The 20,353-nt window shown below is 38.7% G+C and overlaps 1 protein-coding gene and 1 long non-coding RNA gene across 11 annotated transcripts in view; one reads left to right on the forward strand and one right to left on the reverse strand.

Moving 5' to 3' along the window:
• Window positions 1-3,840: 3,840 nt before the first annotated feature.
• The window catches only part of DENND4C (DENN domain containing 4C), a 202,377-nt gene continuing 185,864 nt past the window's right edge, over window positions 3,841-20,353 (reverse strand). For all 10 annotated transcript variants that reach the window (XM_020790381.3, XM_020790378.3, XM_020790382.3 and 7 more), the window contains 6 exons: window positions 19,025-19,217; window positions 18,311-18,556; window positions 17,364-17,484; window positions 16,429-16,582; window positions 5,883-5,947; window positions 3,841-4,923 (listed from right to left, as the gene is read on the reverse strand). In XM_020790381.3, the coding sequence (XP_020646040.3) occupies window positions 4,787-4,923; window positions 5,883-5,947; window positions 16,429-16,582; window positions 17,364-17,484; window positions 18,311-18,556; window positions 19,025-19,217 (916 nt within the window). In that variant the 3' untranslated portion in view covers window positions 3,841-4,786. The remainder of the gene's footprint in view (window positions 4,924-5,882; window positions 5,948-16,428; window positions 16,583-17,363; window positions 17,485-18,310; window positions 18,557-19,024; window positions 19,218-20,353) is intronic.
• LOC144586566 (uncharacterized) lies at window positions 16,211-20,020 on the forward strand. The gene is made up of 3 exons (XR_013541450.1): window positions 16,211-16,330; window positions 18,743-18,815; window positions 19,886-20,020. It is a non-coding gene; the product is annotated as an uncharacterized LOC144586566 (long non-coding RNA).

Raw genomic sequence — 20,353 nt, forward strand, 5'->3', positions numbered from 1 at the left:
ATGTGTACACTTTCAAAAGATTTTTATCCTTGAACTCCAATAACAATTTTACTTTTTGTTGTCAATGCAGATACCAAATTTAAGTCATTTAGGTGTGATATCTTGACCAAAAAAAGAAAAGATTGGGGGGGGAGGGAGAAATTTTACACAGTGCTTGATTGGCAGATCGGTCTGCAATCCTATGCATCCTTTCCTAATGGGGTCTCATTAAGCAGAAACAGATTATGCTATAAGGCTGCTTTTCTAGACATACTTGGAATTTAATACCCTGGAGCTTAGTGACACTTTACTTCCAAGTAAACAGTTTATAGTATATATAATATTCTCACCTTTCCCCTAAGGCTGTACTGGGGGAATGCATGATACAGATATAATCTGACTACAACCTGTCATGAATTTGATTATGAAAGCTGAATAGAGATTTATTTTGTAGGAGCAAAGTTAGGCTAGAAATCCGTTTATGTCTGGGTGCAAGTTAGAACGAAGCAAGATGTCCAAGGTCAATTCTTTTTCAGTAGAAAAAAAACTATGAAGAACAAGGTGACCTTTATCACGTCGCCAGGCAACTATCTCAACTCAGAAGGAACAAGGACATAACTTCTTGATTTAAGAGAGATGAGACGAGAGAAGACAGCCTAGAAGATGGACGGAGAGACAGCCTGGATGTCTGCCCAAACACAGCGAGAGAATTCCTGCACAGAGGAATGAACGCCAGAGAAAAAACTCCGAATGAACTTTTATTTTTCATATTAACAGTAAGCCAGAACTCTATTCAAAAATGTAGTTAGCTGTTTATTATTTTGGTTTTTATAGAGGAAAATGCCTTGTGGTGATGGCTGGTTTTTTTTTTGGAAAGAATTGATTATGAAAAGATATCTTGTGTGCTTGTTTAAATTCATTTACTAATTTCTATTTTTCTAATAAAATATAAAAAGTCTAACTGTCTGAAAATTGGCTTCTTGCATAGACCATTAGCTACTACAGTTCATTAGCTACTATAGTTCATTGATTTGTTTAATCAGGCCACGTTTATTAAATGCTACCAATTTAGGGTCCTACCTTTAAGAGAGTACTAGGAAGATTAAATCTACTAGAACTCCTGGATGTTGTTTATTTAAAATCAGTTCAGACTTGGGAGAAGGGGTGAAGCAGTTGCCTAGGGTAAAATTAAAGGACCCAATTTTACCTGATAAGGAACTGATCATTCCGGACCCCTCTCTGTTCTGTGTAAAAGCAGATTCTTAGGAACGCTTTTATGACACAACCATACAGATTTGTCTCCTTTTATGCTCCCCCCCCGCTTCACATGGTCATTATTTTTTCTACCTCCTCATTGAAGCTGCCACACACAACTGACCTCACATGTAAGTTATCTGCTTTCATCTCCCATTGGTCAAATGGCTTTGATTGGATTAAAATGTTCTAAAGTACACCTATAATTGAGATGTTAGGTGAACTGAGGAGGCACATGTAACAATCGTAATTCACCCTATTGATTTCAGGCTAAGATGCTGGATACATTTGCAAGTTACACATTAAATTCCTCCACTTTGGACACCTATAGTGTCTGCTTCTAGCTTCTAATTTACATGCCAAACCATGAGTAGCAATATGTTCTAGGAGCACATTTTCTTCTATGGATGTCAAATGAAAACAGGTGTGTGAGTGTCTGCAGGAGAGGTTAATTCAAGCATATATTGGACATTCCTTTTCATATGTAGACTTAAATTTAAATGTATCTGACCTCTTCAGCTCCTGAAAATGCATCTGAGACAAGTACAGTACTGCATATTGCTTTCAGATATCTATGTTTAAGTATAAATAATGCAATGCATTTAAAAGACTAGGTAACAGTGACAGTGCCAAGTACCAGTCCAAAACTATGGCATTAAATTTACTAAGATATAGATGGAGCTGAATTGGGCTATTCAAGCAATGTTCTGAACCATGCTGCTAGAGTAATGTTATTAGGGCTAGACCACATAGGAGCGGTCCATGCCACAGTTTCCACCCTCAGCAATCTCAAAACATGGTAAATAGGATTCCCTAGGTTGCCTGAGCAGTTAAGAACCCAGTCTTGATGTGTCATATGTTGTTCTGCATTAAAGCAGAAATGTAATATCAGTATGTCAAAGTTCCCAGAAATACACAAGTCAGTGTAAATTTTCTTTAAATGTTGTTACAGAAGGATCACAAGAATGATTACTGCTTAGAACTGCAACATTTTTTGCATATCAATACTTGAGATTATTCCTGATGACCCACAAGGTATCAGAAATGATCTTCCAGAGAAAACAGGGAGAATATGTTAAGTGCAATGTTTGATGTTGCTTACATTTAAGATATTATGATCATAATGGAAATACAAACATACAGAAATGTTTCTAAGGATTTTTTATTAACATAATTTCTAACTTTAAAGTTCAATGAACTGGGGAAATGATATAGGTGATTAAAAATAAGAATAATTCTACAAGCAAATTTAAGACACTGTCATTTTATATGCAGCTCTGTACTCATTGTCAAAGGCCTCTGCAAACAACAGGAACAAAGCTTCAATCATGGGGAGAAAACTCAGAGAAAGCTGCATTTGTCTCCTAAATTTCTTAATTCCCTGCAATTAATCTTTGACCATTATGCTCGTTATGCTGAGAGCAGACAAAAGTTCCCTAGAACAAGTGCATAACATGATTCCCCCCCCATGACCAAGTGGTAGTTGAGCTTATTTTTTTAAAATAAGCTAATGCATCTTTAAGTCGCTGCTATTAAAAACAAAGAATGCATGCTATAAGATGGTAGGATGCATTGTAAACCATGAATCATTTATTAAACCTTTGTCATGTAAGTTACAATGCTCTGGGAAAAGAGAACCCAGAGACACCTTAGCCATAAAAGAGTAGTAGAAGACATACTATTTTTTTTTTTGAGGGCCTAGTTTGATACATTAAAAACATTTCCAGCAAACATATTTTTTACGGGGATTAGTGTGGACAGCGGATTAATTTCAACCTAAAGTGCCAAATAAGTGCAAAATTATCGCTGCTTTTCTAAACAACTGCTGTTAAAAGAATACTCACAGTTCTGCTATGTTTTACACTAGATCGGGGAGAAACACTGTTTGGGGGAACACACACACACACTCCAATGGCACCCATGCCTTCCCCATTTTTACTTTAAAAGGCCCCTTGTACCCTCTAGAAGTCGCAGGGACAATTTTGCCAGTTTTTCAGCCCTGTCATCTGTTTTAGTCCCAGAAGAGCATGGGAAAACAGGAGTGACTGGAAGGTCTAACAAATGGTAAAACTACTCCTGTGCCTACTAGGAGGTGCAAGGGGTCTTCTTAAGTTAAGAATGAAGGGTGTTTTTTGGGGGGTGCACCTTTAATAGCATGCAGCCAATGGCCTGCACTCCCACAGACGATATATCTCCACTAATGGAGCTGGAAAGATTACTATGGGTAGAATTACAGGCAGACAGTCTGCAGATGGTTGGCTATCCAAAAAAATTCTTGGTGAGTTTGCATCATAAAATATGATTATTTTATGATCAGGGAATATTCTCATTTCTTAGTTTATCCTCTTATGGAAGTGACACAAGACAATGATCCATAGCTGCCATCCATCTTTAAAACTGCCATCAGGTGTTGGAGATAAAACATCCAAAGACTGTCAAGCAAGGTGAGGCGTGAAAGTACATAATTTCCCCTCTCATGACCAAGTGGCAGTTAAAGTCTTATTTAAAAAAAATGTAAGAACATGTACAAATAACATTTTAACTCTCGGTAAACATATCTTCAAATGTGTGACTATGAATACATTTATGATAGAATTTAACTTGGACAGTGATATATATATATATATATATATATATATATATATATATATATATATATATATAGAGAGAGAGAGAGAGAGAGAGAGAGAGAGAGAGAGAGAGAGAGAGAGAGAGAGAGAGAGACCCATAAGTTAGAAAGATGAGCAGGCATGAGGCACTAATGTACCTGAAGTTTCAAGTTTTGCCCCTATACATACATATATATTTATAGACTTTCTTTTAAAATAATGTTAAAAATGTATATGGACAATATATCATATCCTTTAATGTACCCTAAGTTCCTTTATTTTTCCAGAAAGGCCTTAGAATCACTCAGGGCAAAAACCCATCATTGTCTGGGAGAAGAGAACATTGTATATATAGCTTTAAAATTAAAGATTTAAGATAGTATTTTTTGCTATGGATTGGGGTGGCAATTCCTTTCATGGGTATTAACTAAAGCTACAGTTTGTTTTTTTGACCAAAGGGGGGAAATAGTGACTCCCAGTTCAAATGTACAATATATATGTATACCTACATGCAGCGAACAGTTCCCTCTTTAAAACAGGGGCTGTTCCATACACTCAAAAATTAATATTATAATGTGCTCCTAGGCTAGAAGGCACGAAATACCCCAACATTTAAAGTCTTTAAAAGGAAGACACCAGATACACGTTAGTCTCCACTGTCATTCTTCTCTTCTTGATATAAGGCAAAGAAAAGGTTAATTCGACAGAATATAATTGAAGTTAACAGTTCAAAAACCCAAGGTTCTTTGTACTAGCAAATGTGTGCTAATTTATGGGCTAGTAGTAGGAGTATCTTAAGTGGTTGCAGAAGAGTGCTACATTTGCTATTGAAATGGATTGGGCACAACAACCATAACTCAAGTGTTAGAGCCTAGATCCAAATCAAGACATTCCCAGTTTTGCTAGTCTCTGATGTTTTTGAGCTCTTCATCTCTCTGGAGAATTCATATGACAGGGGGTCCAAAGCATTTCCTGCACCATTCAACACTGCTGCTGGGTGGAGCATCTATCTTCTGCATTTTTCCAAGCACTTCTGTTGGAAGGCTTTTATATGCAGTTCTGTACTCATTGTCAAAGGCCTCTGCAAACAATAGGAACAAAGCTTCAATCATGGGGCAGACAACACAGGGAAAGCTTCATTGTCTCCTAAACTTCTCAATTCCCTGCAATTAATCTTTGACCGTTATGCTCGTTATGCTGAGAACAAACAACGGTTCCCTAGAACAAGTGCATAACATGATCTTTCCCCTCATGACCAAGCAGCAGTTAAGCTTATATTTTAAAATAAGCGAAGACATCTCTAAGTTGCTGCTATTAAAAAAATAAAGAATGCATGCTATAAGGTGGTAGGATGCATTGTAAACCATGACTCATTTCTTAAACCTTTGTCATGTAAGTTACAATGTTCTGGGAAAAGGGAAGCCAGAGACACTTTAGCCATAAGAGAAATGCCAAAACCCATAGCAGGATTTTGGCAATTTTCTTATGTACCATATCAGTACTTTTCATATCATAATCACAAACTACTGTGCATACATTTGAGTTCTTCAGATTGCTTTATCAAGCAAGATGTTAAACAGAGCAAAAGGGCAAGAGCAGAGACTGGTGCGCCAGCCATGGAATCTGCATTTACTTCTAGTCTTCAAAGGAAACATAAAGGAATGCTGCAGATATTCAATTTAGGCTCTACTAGGTTTCTGGTTGCACCTCCAATTCTCCCAAGGAATGCTGGGGTGATGGGGAAAAAAATAAAAACAAATAAATGGTAGCTGATCTCCTGTCTTTAAAAACAAATACGTAGGAAAGCTAGCCATTTGTCAGAACCATCTTATTATTGAAGATATCAAAGTTCTAGCAATGGTTTCAAATAAACCAAGACCAAGAATCCAAAAGACTATTCATTATGTGTGTAAGGACCTTCTCCCCAGGTGAACAGGAATTCTATGAACAATTAGTTCCTGGATCAGTAAAAATACAATATTTCTTTTACTATATACAGAAAAAACAGTTTTAAAAAACATGCAACCAATTCTTTCTTACCAATATCAATATTCTCTCTCCCAAGGGACACTAGAGACAGGAAGAGGATTTCTCTGTAAAAACTCCTGTTGAAAAATACACACAGATGTTAAAGCAGGCTCAGTACTATAAAAATACATTCAGAAGTTAAGGCAAATAAAATTTTTGCTATTTTGCACCCCCATGTCACCAAGAAGGTATAAACTTCAAACTGATCTGAATTAAAATTTTATTGGTAAATGTCTGTCTGAAAGAGTTTCATAGGTCAAATATGTACAGTTTATTCTACCGTTCATCATCTGCATAGGACCGCCTACATACAAGCTAGCAGCCATCAAATAAACCCATTCTTCTCAAGTGCTGCAGGGGTAGGAAGTGCTCTCTCAAAAGGATTCAGGCAGAATCCTTTGCGTCACTTTAAACAGCTTTTATTGCTGTTAACCGTAGACTTTTAGTCATACAGTTTAGTATTTTAATTTTTTTAATTTAAACTGCTTTAGTTCAATAATGTTGACTATAACTCATTTAACTGTTTTTTAATATTATAACTTGTGTTTCTTGAGTGCTAGTTCTGGGTGAAAGGAGGGATATCTACCTATCAATCAACAGCTTCTTCTTAAAGAATTATTAAAAGTTAAACCTTTGCAAACCTATACAGTAATTTATATAATATGTAAATATATGTAATATAGATATATGTGCTTTTCTTTGATATGATTCTACATTCTAGAACCAGGCACAAGAACTGTGTGGGATTACCTGCTCTTTTCTGCAGAAATGCAGTTCAAAATGCTTGCTATTTAATGTCCTGCCTCATAGAATCATAAAGTTGGAAGGGGCCTATAAGACCATCAAGTCCAACTCCCTGCTCAATGCAGGAACACAAATCAAAGGATATCTGCCAGGTGGTTGTCTTGAATTCCTCCAGTGCTGGAGCACTCCCCACCTCTCAAGGTAATTGATTCCATTGTTGTACTGCTCTAACAGTTATAAAGTTTTTCCTTATATTCAACCGAATTCTGGCTTCCTTTAACTTGAGCCCATTGTTGCATTTCCTACACTTTGGGATGACCGAAAACAGATGCTGGCCCTCCTGTGAATGATAACCTTTCAAGTCTTTGAAAAGTGCTGTTGTGTCTCCCCTCGGTCTTCTTTTCTCAAGGCTAAACATGGCAAGTTCTTTCAGTCTTTCCTCACAGTGCTTGGCTTCCAGCCCCCTAATCATCCTTGTCGCCCTCCTCTGAACTTGTTCCAATACGTCAGCATCCTTCTTGAAGTCCGGTGTCCAGAACTGAACACAACACTCAAGATGAGGCCTAACCACTGCTGAACAGAGGAGAATGAGATTTGGAGACTATACTTCTGTTAATGCAGCCTAAAATAGCATTTGCCTTTTTTGTAGCCACATCATACAGTTGACTCACATTTAGCTTGTGATCTACAGTGACTCCAAGATCTTTCTCACCTGCAATATTGTTGAGCTAGGTAATTAAATCTTGTAATTCTGAGTTGGTTTCTTTTTCCTAGAAGCAGTACTTTCCCCTATTTATCATGCTGCTCTTTCATCCATTCCCAGAAATATCAGAACCACACACCAGAAAAGCCACTGTTAACGACCCATGACAATGCATGGAAAAGGACTGCACAGGTGGGATTTTCTCTCACCCCCCCCGTCCTTTATGAAACTAATGAGTCTATTCAGACCTGGGGGTAGTGACACCAATGTGGAGGATACTGTATATCAGTGGTCTCCTACCAACTCTCCTCAGACTGAAGAAGCTACTTGGATGAGTAGCAAAACATTTTAACCTAGTAAGGAAGATGTCCGGTTGCCATGACTCAACTTCCAGATAACCTCACCTAGAGGACTGAGAATCTTCAGATATATCCCTCTTAACTTTGATTCTGTAGTTTTCAGCGCAGTGCTCCAGCCTATCCAGATCATTTTGAATTTTGTTTTTTGTCTTCCAGGTTATTAGCTATTCCACCCAATTCTGTGTAATCCACAAATTTGATTAGCATTCTCTGCAACCCCTGATCCAGGTCATTAATAAAAATGCTAAAGAGCACACGGCCCAGGACTGAACCCTGGGGTACACCACTTGTTACCACCTCCCAGTTTGAGAAGGAACCATTAATCATTGCCCTCCCAGTACGATTCTGCAGCAAACTGTGTATCCAGTTGTTCTATCCAGCCCACACCTAGTTAGTTCGGTAATCAGAGTATCATGGGGCACTTTGTCAAAAGCTTTGCTGAAGTCACAATATACTACGTCTAGACTTAGAGCATTCCCTCTGTCTATCAGGGAAGTTACTTGATAAAAAAATGAGATCAGATTAGTCTGGCAGGATTTGTTCTTGACAAATCCCTGTTGGCTTCTAGTTATTACTGTATTGTTTTCTAGGTGCTTGCATAGTGACCATTTTATAATCTGTTCCAGAATTTTGCCTGGGATTGATGTCAGGCTGATGGGTCTGTAGTTCTGAGGTTTCTCCTTTTTGCCCTTCTGAAGACAGGGACAACACTAGCCCTTCTCCAATCATCTGGCACCTCACCCATTTCCCATGAAAATAATGGATAGTGGTTCTGAGAATTCTTCACCCAACTGAAGGAATACTCTTGGAAACAGTTCATCCAGCTTTGGAGATTTGAACTCGTCCAAGGTAGTGAGGTATTCCTTGCACCTGCACTTCACAATTGTCTGTCCTTTGGGTAAGGGCTGAGCTAAAATAGGAATTGAGCATTTCTGCCTTTTGTCTTCTATTATCATTTTTCCATTTCCATTGATTAGCTGAGCCATTCTTTCTTTTCTTTCTCTTTTGCTACACTCTTACCTGAAGAAAGCTTTCTTGTTGCTTTTACTTGTTCTTGTTGCTTTTAGTCTTGTTGCTATAGCCTCAGCTCATTCTCAGCTTTTGACCTTTTAATACGATCCTTGCAATCCTGTGCTACTTCTCTATACTCTGCCTTTGTGGCCTGGCCTTCCTTCCACTGCCTATATGTCTCCTCCACCCCCCACGCCCTCTCTGAGCTTTTTTTGAAGCCACAGTAGCCTATCTCCCACCTTTTTTCTTTTCAGAATTGTTCATAGTTGTGCATTTAGAATTTTCCGTTTTAGAAACTCCCACCCTTCTTCGACTCTTTTTCTTGTTAGGATCTCCTGCCATGGGACCTTATTTATCATTGTCCTGAGTTTCTTAAAATTGGCTTTTTTGAAACCCAGCATATATGTGCGGCTACACTCTCCTTTGGTTTCCTTTGAAATCAAGAAGTCTTGTAGAACAGTGGTTCTTAACCTTGGTTACTCAGGTATTTTTGAACTGCAACTCCCAGAAACCCCAGCCAGCACAACTGGTAGTGAAGGCTTCTGGCAGTTGCAGTCCAAAAACACCTGAGTTACCCAAGGTTAAGAACCACTGTCGTAGAACACGGTCACTCTCGCCCAGAGTTCCCCTTACTGGCACTTCCTCCACCAAGTCATCTCTATTAGTTAGAATCAAGTCAGGGATAACTAGTCCTCTAGTTTCTTTCTCCACTTTTTGTAGGAGAAAATGATCAGCCACACAATCTAGGAATTTATTGGCAGATTTTGCCTCCCAACAGCTATCAGGATAATTGAAACCTCCAATCACTACTACATTATGTCTCTTTGAAATGCTTGCAATTTCTTTTTCAAAAGTTTCATCTGTGATGAGATGGGTTTTTGAGTTAAAATCTTTTAAAGGCATATGGGTTTTGTAATTAAGAAATAAGCCAGATAGGTTCCATCTTGTTTCTTTGTATAAAGTATCTTTGCTATGCTGACAAGTGTTTTCCAGGCAAGCGAGAGAATGTTATTCTGAAAGCCTGAGAAAGGACTCTGTGTGATTAGATAGATGGGAATTGTTGTGACTCTTTGAGAAACCACCGTAACCCAAATAACATCTGGTGTGTATGAGAAAGAAGTCATGTGGTGCAACCGGACTGTTTGCCTAGTAACGAACTCTGATTGGATGACATCGTGGGAAGGTGCATTAGGCCCTTGCCAGTTACTCTTGAAAAAGGAACTTTTTCTCTATGGACATTGTCTTTCCAAGACCGACCTTTCAGTCATTCGTGACCTACTCTTCAGCCATTTGGGACTGGTGGCCTACCTACATGGACTGGTTTCTATGCTTTGCTGGATTACTTTTGGACTTATGGGATTTTTCCTAAGGACTGTGCATGGACTATTTTCTATGGACTGTTCTATGGAATATTCTTTATGGACTTCTTTTCTTGGGATACTCCATATGGACTATGCTCTTGTAATTTTGTAAGGACTATGGTATATTTACTGGATTTTTCTTTTCTAAGGACTATGGGACATATAAGAGATTTTTACTTTTGTTAAGGGATTTTTATTCTATAGGATCACTGAGGACTATAGCCTTTTTATAACCTACTTGGATTATTTTGTTTTTACTAATGATTTCCTGTACTGGAACTGTTTTGATTCTTTTTAATGTCTTTTTGTGTTTTTAATAAGGTTTTTGAACTCTTTTATATTTTTCATGTTTTCTTTACCTCACTACATCTTTGTAACTAAACAGCACAATGCTAGTTTATTTGTTTTTGGTTTAATTTGGCTTTGAATATCTAGTAACATGCTTTTTCTTTAATAAAATAAAGATTATAAAACTCAATTGGTTTTCTGAACAGTACACTTGTCATAGGGTCATCTGAGAGTGCTGCCTCGGCCTAGCTTACTTAGAGTCCTGTCAGTGGTGCAAGTTAAGTCTAAGGACTACAAAGCCCACTTGACCTTTTCATAGTAATATCTGAGAGTACCAGGGTGTTCTAATGTGGGCAGACCTGCGAGAAGGAGTGTTGTATCATGGCTAGCTGAATTTGGACTCTTCAGCCCATTTTAGCATGTGCAAACTCCTGATTGCTCTCTGTCCAAGCTTACACGTGTGTTTTCGAACCCGTGTTTGCGACATGGTGGCAGCTGCGCGATGGACCACGTGCTGGGTTTTGTAGTACCTCAGGATGACCAATTTTTGTTCTATCTGGCAGCTTGAGTGACTCTGATCCACAAGCTAAGTTTTGATTGCAGTGGGACACTGAGGCTTCAAGGAGCTAGGTGCTTCCCTGGGTGTAAACAGTAGCTTCCTAGGAAACACTGTTTGCCAGCAGTTAGATCTAAAGGCTGTGGTGAGAGGTGTTAAATCTTCAGGCTGTGGTAATGTGTGTTAGAATCTGGGGTGCTCTTTTAAGAAAGAGATTCCCAGTGGGACAAGCAAACTGTTAGGAAACAACTGGATTTAATCAGTAGGCATGTGCAGGTTGTTACAACATTGTAGTGAAGAAATTCCAAGATGCATGTCCTTTATTTTTGGAGTGCTTGCACCCAAGTTGAGCAGGTCATTTCACAATCTTAGGATTGCATAAATGACTCTGACTACCTTGTTCTGGAACTTGCATCCAGGTTTTTTGTTTTTGTTTTTGGCCTAAGTGTACTCCTATAATCTTAGGATTTGCCGGAGCACCTGGCCGTGTTCCAGCCTAGATCTGGGTCTCCCACTACGATTTTAGGATCTGGCAGGAGTACCTAGTTGCATCTGGCTTGGCCTAGAGTCATGCCCTATGATCTCAGCATCTGTCGGGATGACCTGATCTTAGAGGTATCTATCTGCACCCAGTTCGGTCATTGATCATCTCTGTAACTTTAGGGTTCACAGAGTGATCACAGTTTTTCTTTTCTCTTCCTTTTGGATTTTTCAGTATTTTGGTTTGGCAGCTGTCTGTCTACTCACAGATCTTAGGGTCACAGAGTCACAGCAGTTGGTCAAAGGTGCAGAGGAGATTTTTAATTTTATTTTGGTTTGGCAGCTGTTTGTTCTCTCGCCTATCTTAGGATAGCAGAGGGACAGCAGTTGGTCAGAAGTGCAGAGGAGATTTTTAAATTTTCCTTTCTTTTATTAGAGTTTTGTTTGTTTTTATTGCTGACCTAGCCAAGGCTAGATTGCCAGCAGAAGATGGGGGAGCAAGAACAGTCGGCAACTGTGGACAGAATCTTGGAAGTGGCTTCGGGATTTTTCGAGCAAGCCAAGCAGAAAATTAGGGAAAGAGATTGCCTGATACGTGAGCTTTATCAGGAAAACATACTTCTAAAACGTTTTTTAAGCACAGAACCTGGCTTGATGCAAAGGTTTTTCCAAGCTCAGCAGGGTTCCTTTGGGGATTACTGCAACGAGACGCTCCAAACAATTGGGAGCGATCCGGAGATGCAAGATGCTTGTGTGGAAAGAGTTAACGAGGCCCAGTGGAATTCTAATGAGCATTCCAGAGAAGACAGTGATTCATCGCCCATCCAAACAGAGGATTCACAGGCCCTGGAGCCGCGCGCAGAGAAAGGAATGCAGGAGAAAGTTCGCCGAGAAGGGAACTTGAGGGAAATAGCATCGGATGACCCAAGGGAAAACTGCAGTGCTCCAGAGAACTGCAGTGCATTGGAATTCAGCTCAGCACCAACCTCAGCTCTTTTTCAGAGCACAGGACAGGTGAGAAGTTCTGAAATAATTCGGGATGAGACTATGGGTTTGCCAGAAGATGGGGGAGTAAAATACCAGCAGGATGATGTAATAGAGACTCAGCGCAATTCTTTGCCAAGACTTGTGTCAGCAGATCTTGATGCATGTCAGATCTCAAACAACCCCCCTTCTCTTAGCCCCGAGGGAACAGTGAAATCAGACACTGGAAGTTTGGCAGGGACCCCGTGTACTTCATGGCAGTTCGGAAGTAATGAAATTTACCAAGGGGGTGGCCTACTCAAGGTACCGGAAAAGTCAGTTGAGGAAGCTGGAGGAGTGAAGGTTTTCACAGAGTCATCGCCAAGTGCCTTAGTAGTTGATAGTGGAGTTAAACATAGAAAGCTGCATTTGAACCTGTCAGATTGTGAGACTGTTTCTAACACAACCAATGAAGGGGGAAGCGCTAACTTTTTGGGATTACAAAGTACTGATGTTTCTCCAGAGACTGAAATCATGTCTGGAAACTTTGGCCCAGTACCACAGTTAATCTTCTCAGAAAGATCTTTAGAAAGAAAAGCAGAGGTTTGGGACCATTCTTATTTCCAACAGCCTATTTTCCAAGGAAGTGGTGAGAATGCTGATACTGTTTCTGAGGCTATGCAGAGTACTCCCGAGGGAACTTGGATGCAACAGCGGCCTCTTGTGACCAAACCTGATAGCACAGCTAATTCAGCAATACAAGTATTCAGGGGTGAAGGCATTGATCAATTTAGCCCAGGACAGATATTGAAGTCTGTGTTAGCTAATCACCAAAACGTCTTCTCGAATTCACCGGGAGAAACTAATGTGGTGAAACATTTTATTACAGTCAATGTTGAGACGTTGGTAGAAATTGTTGCAAACACTGAATACATTTCTGTGATTGGAATAAAAGGAGGGCTTTATCAGATTTTAATTAAAGAGGGACATCGCCCTTATACATCATTTACTTGCCCTCAGGGAATTTACCAACTCAGAAAATTAGCACCTGGAATGAAAAATACCTATGTTACTTTTCAGAAATTGGTTGATGAATTGTTTGGTGATTTATATTATGTGATTGGCTATGTAGGCAACTTTGTAATTTGCAGCCCTGATCCAATTCAAGCAGACCAAAATGCTTTGACATTCTTAGAGAAGCAGAGACATCGAAGCCCAAGATTAACGCAGTGGTATTTCAGATTGCAAAAATATGATTTTGATGTTAAACATCTACTTGGAAAGGAGGCTTTAATTCCCCACTGCTTATCTCGAATGTTCAGTGCAGATGCAAGGGGAGAAAATGGCTAGAATTGTTAAAGCTCTGATGTTTAATTTTCTTGGTATTCTGTATGACAATGTTCCTGAGCATACATAGAGTGTTTTCACTATTATTACTACATATCAGTATATTAGTTTGTCAAGTTATTATGATGTTAATCCTGGTTTCACTATTTTACTGTTTGATGACTAGAGTATTATCTGAGCATATGCAGAGTGATGTATTTGATTAATTATACTAACATGTTTGTTCTTCTGTTTTTCAGACTAGTAGAAGTGCCTAATGCAATTTGTTCTCATGTATGGTAAATACTGTAATTATAATAGTTCTCATGTATCAATTGTTTTGCTATTTTAGAATCATATTTGAAATGTATTACTTTATGTTCAAGTTAATATCTTTCTCTATTTTGTTACTGCTTAATTATGACATCTCATCTTATTCAGTTATCAAAATTAAAACTTAAATTGTTTGAGAATTTTGTTAATCTTCCGGGGGCTTGTGATGAGATGGGTTTTTGAGTTAAAATCTTTTAAAGGCATATGGGTTTTGTAATTAAGAAATAAGCCAGATAGGTTCCATCTTGTTTCTTTGTATAAAGTATCTTTGCTATGCTGACAAGTGTTTTCCAGGCAAGCGAGAGAATGTTATTCTGAAAGCCTGAGAAAGGACTCTGTGTGATTAGATAGATGGGAATTGTTGTGACTCTTTGAGAAACCACCGTAACCCAAATAACATCTGGTGTGTATGAGAAAGAAGTCATGTGGTGCAACCGGACTGTTTGCCTAGTAACGAACTCTGATTGGATGACATCGTGGGAAGGTGCATTAGGCCCTTGCCAGTTACTCTTGAAAAAGGAACTTTTTCTCTATGGACATTGTCTTTCCAAGACCGACCTTTCAGTCATTCGTGACCTACTCTTCAGCCATTTGGGACTGGTGGCCTACCTACATGGACTGGTTTCTATGCTTTGCTGGATTACTTTTGGACTTATGGGATTTTTCCTAAGGACTGTGCATGGACTATTTTCTATGGACTGTTCTATGGAATATTCTTTATGGACTTCTTTTCTTGGGATACTCCATATGGACTATGCTCTTGTAATTTTGTAAGGACTATGGTATATTTACTGGATTTTTCTTTTCTAAGGACTATGGGACATATAAGAGATTTTTACTTTTGTTAAGGGATTTTTATTCTATAGGATCACTGAGGACTATAGCCTTTTTATAACCTACTTGGATTATTTTGTTTTTACTAATGATTTCCTGTACTGGAACTGTTTTGATTCTTTTTAATGTCTTTTTGTGTTTTTAATAAGGTTTTTGAACTCTTTTATATTTTTCATGTTTTCTTTACCTCACTACATCTTTGTAACTAAACAGCACAATGCTAGTTTATTTGTTTTTGGTTTAATTTGGCTTTGAATATCTAGTAACATGCTTTTTCTTTAATAAAATAAAGATTATAAAACTCAATTGGTTTTCTGAACAGTACACTTGTCATAGGGTCATCTGAGAGTGCTGCCTCGGCCTAGCTTACTTAGAGTCCTGTCAGTGGTGCAAGTTAAGTCTAAGGACTACAAAGCCCACTTGACCTTTTCATAGTAATATCTGAGAGTACCAGGGTGTTCTAATGTGGGCAGACCTGCGAGAAGGAGTGTTGTATCATGGCTAGCTGAATTTGGACTCTTCAGCCCATTTTAGCATGTGCAAACTCCTGATTGCTCTCTGTCCAAGCTTACACGTGTGTTTTCGAACCCGTGTTTGCGACATCATCCATGTCCTCTCCTTGATTGGGTGGTCAGTAGTAAATTCCAACTACCATGCTCCTTTTGGTTTTTTTTGCCCCAACTACATTGATCCAGATGCTTTCAATGGGACAGCCAATCTCCTCTTATATTTCTGTGCAGGAATGTGTATTTTTCACACATGTTGCATCTGAGCCTAGAGGCTTCACCTCCAACAAGGTGTGTTCCAACTGGTTTGTTCAGCATCAGCTGACATCAGTTCCATAAGGCTCATGATTGGAAGAAGCTAAATCTCCTGACTGTAGGAAGCTAAGCCTCGTGATTGAAGGAAGCCTGTTTACGGAGGTAAGGTACAGGCCGTTTTGTTCTCTCCGTGTTCTCAGCTTATTTCCATGTATAAGACGAGCTTCAATTTTTAGTGTAATGCTTTTAGGAAAAAGTAGCATCTTACACACTGAAGAATATGGTATATCATTAAATTCCCATATTTCAATCATGGGAGTTGTCCCACTAAATTTCAGTTATTCCTAACAAGTCATATTTACCCTACTAAGTAAGATTTCCAGTTCTTCTTGTTTGTTTCCCATACTCCTGGCATTCGTATATAGACACTACAGATTGTGGTATGTTGCCTGCTTTTCTTTGTATATTTATATTAATATGATTATTAATGTTAATGTTATTCTTGACCCCCATTAGAACTGTTCGGTCCATTCCACTTACTGTGCATAAGCCTTCATCTATCTTTACTTCTGTGCTTGTGTTTCCCTCCCCCTTCCAATTCAGTTTAAAGCCCGCCTGATGAAGTTCTTCATGCTTTGGCCAAAAGGTCTTCCCAGTCCTTGTGAGGCAAAAGTTAGGTTTATATGCCTATCAATACAGCAAAAAGCAGCTCCACAAATTGGCATGCTCTTATCAGCACAGGTAAGGATAAAAGGCAAATCCAGAAGAGCAAAGCCACCTTTTGCTTTCACCTTTATAGGGAGGGTGGGAGGAAAGAAGAAAGGCAATCTACCCTTTACCTTTGCCGTTTCCCATCCTGTTTAGCTTTCTCCAGAAGGAGATTGATAGGTTTAATGACATCATTGTGCTGAATACTCAGTTTGATACTCTCAATTAAAGCGCTTATTGCTTGTTGCTCTTCTGAATTCACTGAGGGTATTTTGTCTGTAGAGTCTATAAGAATAAAACAATACATTGAAGAAACTAAATACAACAAGAAAAACAAGGGGCAAAAGGAGAGAAAAAAAGAAAGCCAGGAAAAGAGAAGAAGTGTATTTGGAGTGAGGAAGTGGAAATGGAGAAAAAATGGAAAGAACAGCATGGAAAGAGTGAAAATTGAGATGAAACATTGGAATTATACTGGTGAATTCCCAAGATTATGCTGGCATACTGAATGGGGCTGAATCAGTACTCATTTTGGAGAATTTAAAATATTTGCATGGTACTTTGGTATCTTAGCATTTTGCCACAGCAGTAGTTCCTCAATGCTGGTCCTATTTTGCAGTTTAGCTTGGGACCTGAAGATGTGACTTGTTTGATTGTACAGTCCCTTCTCTTCAAGTTCAAATTTTGCTTTCAGATAAGTACTGAACTTAATCTTTTTCAAACAGAATTAAACAGGTCCTCTGGTGTGATTTCTAAAATGTGACCCATATTGAAATGTTTTATCAAAAATAATCAAAGATTTGAGAGCTTGCTCAAGACAAATAAAACCAGTCAGATTATAAAAAATGGCACAACACACACACACACACACACACACACACACTCATTTGCACCATAATCCAGCATACAATTTTTGCCACATTACTGTTTTTGCCAGCCCCTTGAAACTGTGCATGTCATTTGATACCCTTCAACTGCAAGTGAAGAGATCATTTAATAAGGGATTTTCAAAACAGCAAACACAGTTTCCGGACTTTGGGCTTCATTACGAAATGTCTGATTTACTCACTGAGATTTCTCCAGGATATGTACAGGGGCTCTCCAGGCTCTTGGTGAAGATTAATGTTGTCCCACAGAAGTTGGATATACACTAGCTTGCTGTCTTGAGATAAGCTAAAATATGGAGGAAGCTGAAATATGGAGGAAGCACAATTTCTTGTCACTTTGTAATAGACAAGATATCTTTGCCCTTGGTTTTGCAATGTCAAGCACACCGTGGTAATTTTATTTTGTGCTGGCTCTGATAAACTGGGAGCAACTGAACATCAAAAGCAGAAAAAGATTTGCGCTAGAGCCACAACATATTCAGAAGTTCATTAATAAAGTGGGGTTGAGAAAAAACATTTACTTTTCAATACTTAGAGGAAGGACAGTGGCCCACAGCAACAGGACAAAGAACATACAATTCTATTTCTAAACAGAAATACCTTATATAACTGCTACTTAAAGTTTATTTGCTAAATGTTCCACATTTTCTGTGCAGATTTCCAGGAAATTATATTAATTCTTACATGACTGAGCTTTTACCATATTCTAATACTATTTTGTCTTTCACTTCTCACTCTCCATGCTCTCTCATGGAAGAATGTACAGCGAGAACTTGAGTGTTAAAAACTTTTCATTCTCACTATTTTATTGAATAAGTCAAGAACTCAGATTGGATTGTGTTCTATTTTCCCTTCAATATTCTGAAAAGAACCAACTGCTTTTTAAAGCTTGCAGTTACACTCTGCAGCATTCATTACATTTCTGTAATGATTTTGAACATCTAACTTGAAGTGGAAGTAAAACTTCAATTAAACACAATCATTTGATATTGTATTTGTACCTCCTTCTGGAATTAACAGGAAGAAGATATGGGTACAAAAAAGCTGGAGCATTGTCTTATTTATCTTTATAGAAATGAACATTTCACCAAATAAATTCAGCATGTTGAAGTATCTGTCCAGGACTTACCTGCACACCTTTATTACAGTGTTCTGAGGTTAAAATGAGCCCTGGCAAATTACTAGGCAGGTCTAGGCGTCGGAAATACCATACTAGATTCCAGAAAATAATGGGATGCTGATTGATGAATGTTGAGGTGTGGATCACTTGTTCTCCCTCGTTTTCCAACAAAGATTCTAGCTCTTTCCGGAGTACCAATGGGCTCAAATAGGGCACAGATACAGGCAAAGGATTTGCCATTTTGGACAAAGGATCCTGAAGAATATCGATAATGGTTAGTTTGCAAACAATAATGGATGATTTTCCACTGCTACTGTCAAAAACAAAAGAAAAGAAAAGCCCAAGGATTCCCCAGGATGTTTTAATCCTAATAGTGGTGCACACACAATAATGCAGACTAAATGTGAACTAACAGATTTTTCTATATCTTTCTTCATCTAGAGGGAAAAAGCCTGAAGGAAGTCTTCTGAAAAGTTAAACCTTCTGTGGAAACTATAATCACCTGAGATGCAAGGTACTGCATAAATAAAAAGGAAATTCTGCACATATATGTTCACCTGTTTCTTGTGCAATATAAAAGAGAGGAAAAAAGGCTTCCTAAACAAACTCTCTTCCAAAAGCAATAAAAATGCTGGAATATTACTACTGAACATGATCTATAACTAGCAAATGATGTCAAGGCACATCTGCTTGCAACAGAAAGTTAACAGCCAGAGAACTTACCACAGCCTCCTGTAAACAGTTAGGAAGGCTAACTGTTGAAACGCCATGAGAAAGCCTCTGTAGAAGGTCAATGTTTTGCAGTGGGCCACCAACGCTGTGGCTCCGAGTCAGAGATGTTCCTTGTTTCGTCGTGTTACTTGTAACAGATGGCCTTTTCTCTTTGAGGTCTTGATCTTCTTCTGCTATAAGAATACTAAACATACAGTGAAAGAAATCACAGATATTATTGCAGTGCATTCTTGTTTAGCATTTCAGCCAGCCATGTTCTCTTCAAAGATATTTCACTCCATCTCCACCCCTTTGCTATTTGTTTCCTTTCTAAGAGAGAAACCATTCCATAGCCAGCAAGTAAATTCAGTTCACTAGGCTTTTTTCCCCCCTAGGGAAAGGGAACTGCCCCTTCAGGCATTTTTCCAGTAAACCTTTTTGTACTGTTGTTAATACTCAGACCTAAATCCATGGTGATAGTAGTGGAATGAAAATATACACTAGCCTACAAATACTTGATTTCTCTACTGTACAAGAGCAAAAAGTAGTACATGTGTGATCTTTTGTGGTTGCACAACAAAAAACTGGATGCTGTGCTTATGCTATCTCTAGAAATGCATAACCCAGCAGTGTCACTGATCGTGCACTAGTGAAATGCCACAGTTGGATAAAAGCCTGGTATTCCTGCCAGCATATTTGTGTCTCCTTCTTTTCTAAGTAGTCCTTTTTTCATTGCAACCCTGTCAGCACTTGCCTACTGAGACTGAGGGGGTGATTTCTATAATTATTTAAAGCACCAAGTGTTTTGAACCTTTTGTTGCTTATTGACACTGCAATACTATTAGAGACACTTCTAATTATCTCATTCTACAGGAATGAAAAGCAATTAAAAACCTGCGTCTTCTCATACCAGTAACCTGTCTTGGTCTCTCCTGCATTTAATATCTGAATATGGATCTTCTGGGCACCACAAGTGTGTACACCATGCCAAGCACATAAACATTGGAGCACTGGGCCGAAAGCAACAGAATGAAATTCAACAGGGATAAGTGCAAAGTCTTGCACCTCGGAAAAAGAAACCAACTGCACAGTTACAAGATGGGGGATACCTGGCTCAGCAAAACTACGACTGAGAAGGATCTTGGAATTGTTGTAGATCACAAGCTCAATATGAGCCAACAGTGTAATGTGGCTACAAGAAAGGCAAATGCTATTTTAGGCTGCATTAATAGAAGTATAGCTTCCAAATCCCGCATGGTGCTAGTCCCCCTCTATTCAGCACTAGTTAGGCCTCACCTTGAGTATTGTGTCCAGTTGTGGACACCACACTTCAAGAAGGAT

The sequence above is a fragment of the Pogona vitticeps genome, chromosome 2 (genome assembly GCF_051106095.1).
Source record: "Pogona vitticeps strain Pit_001003342236 chromosome 2, PviZW2.1, whole genome shotgun sequence".
Classification (NCBI taxonomy): domain Eukaryota; kingdom Metazoa; phylum Chordata; class Lepidosauria; order Squamata; family Agamidae; genus Pogona; species Pogona vitticeps.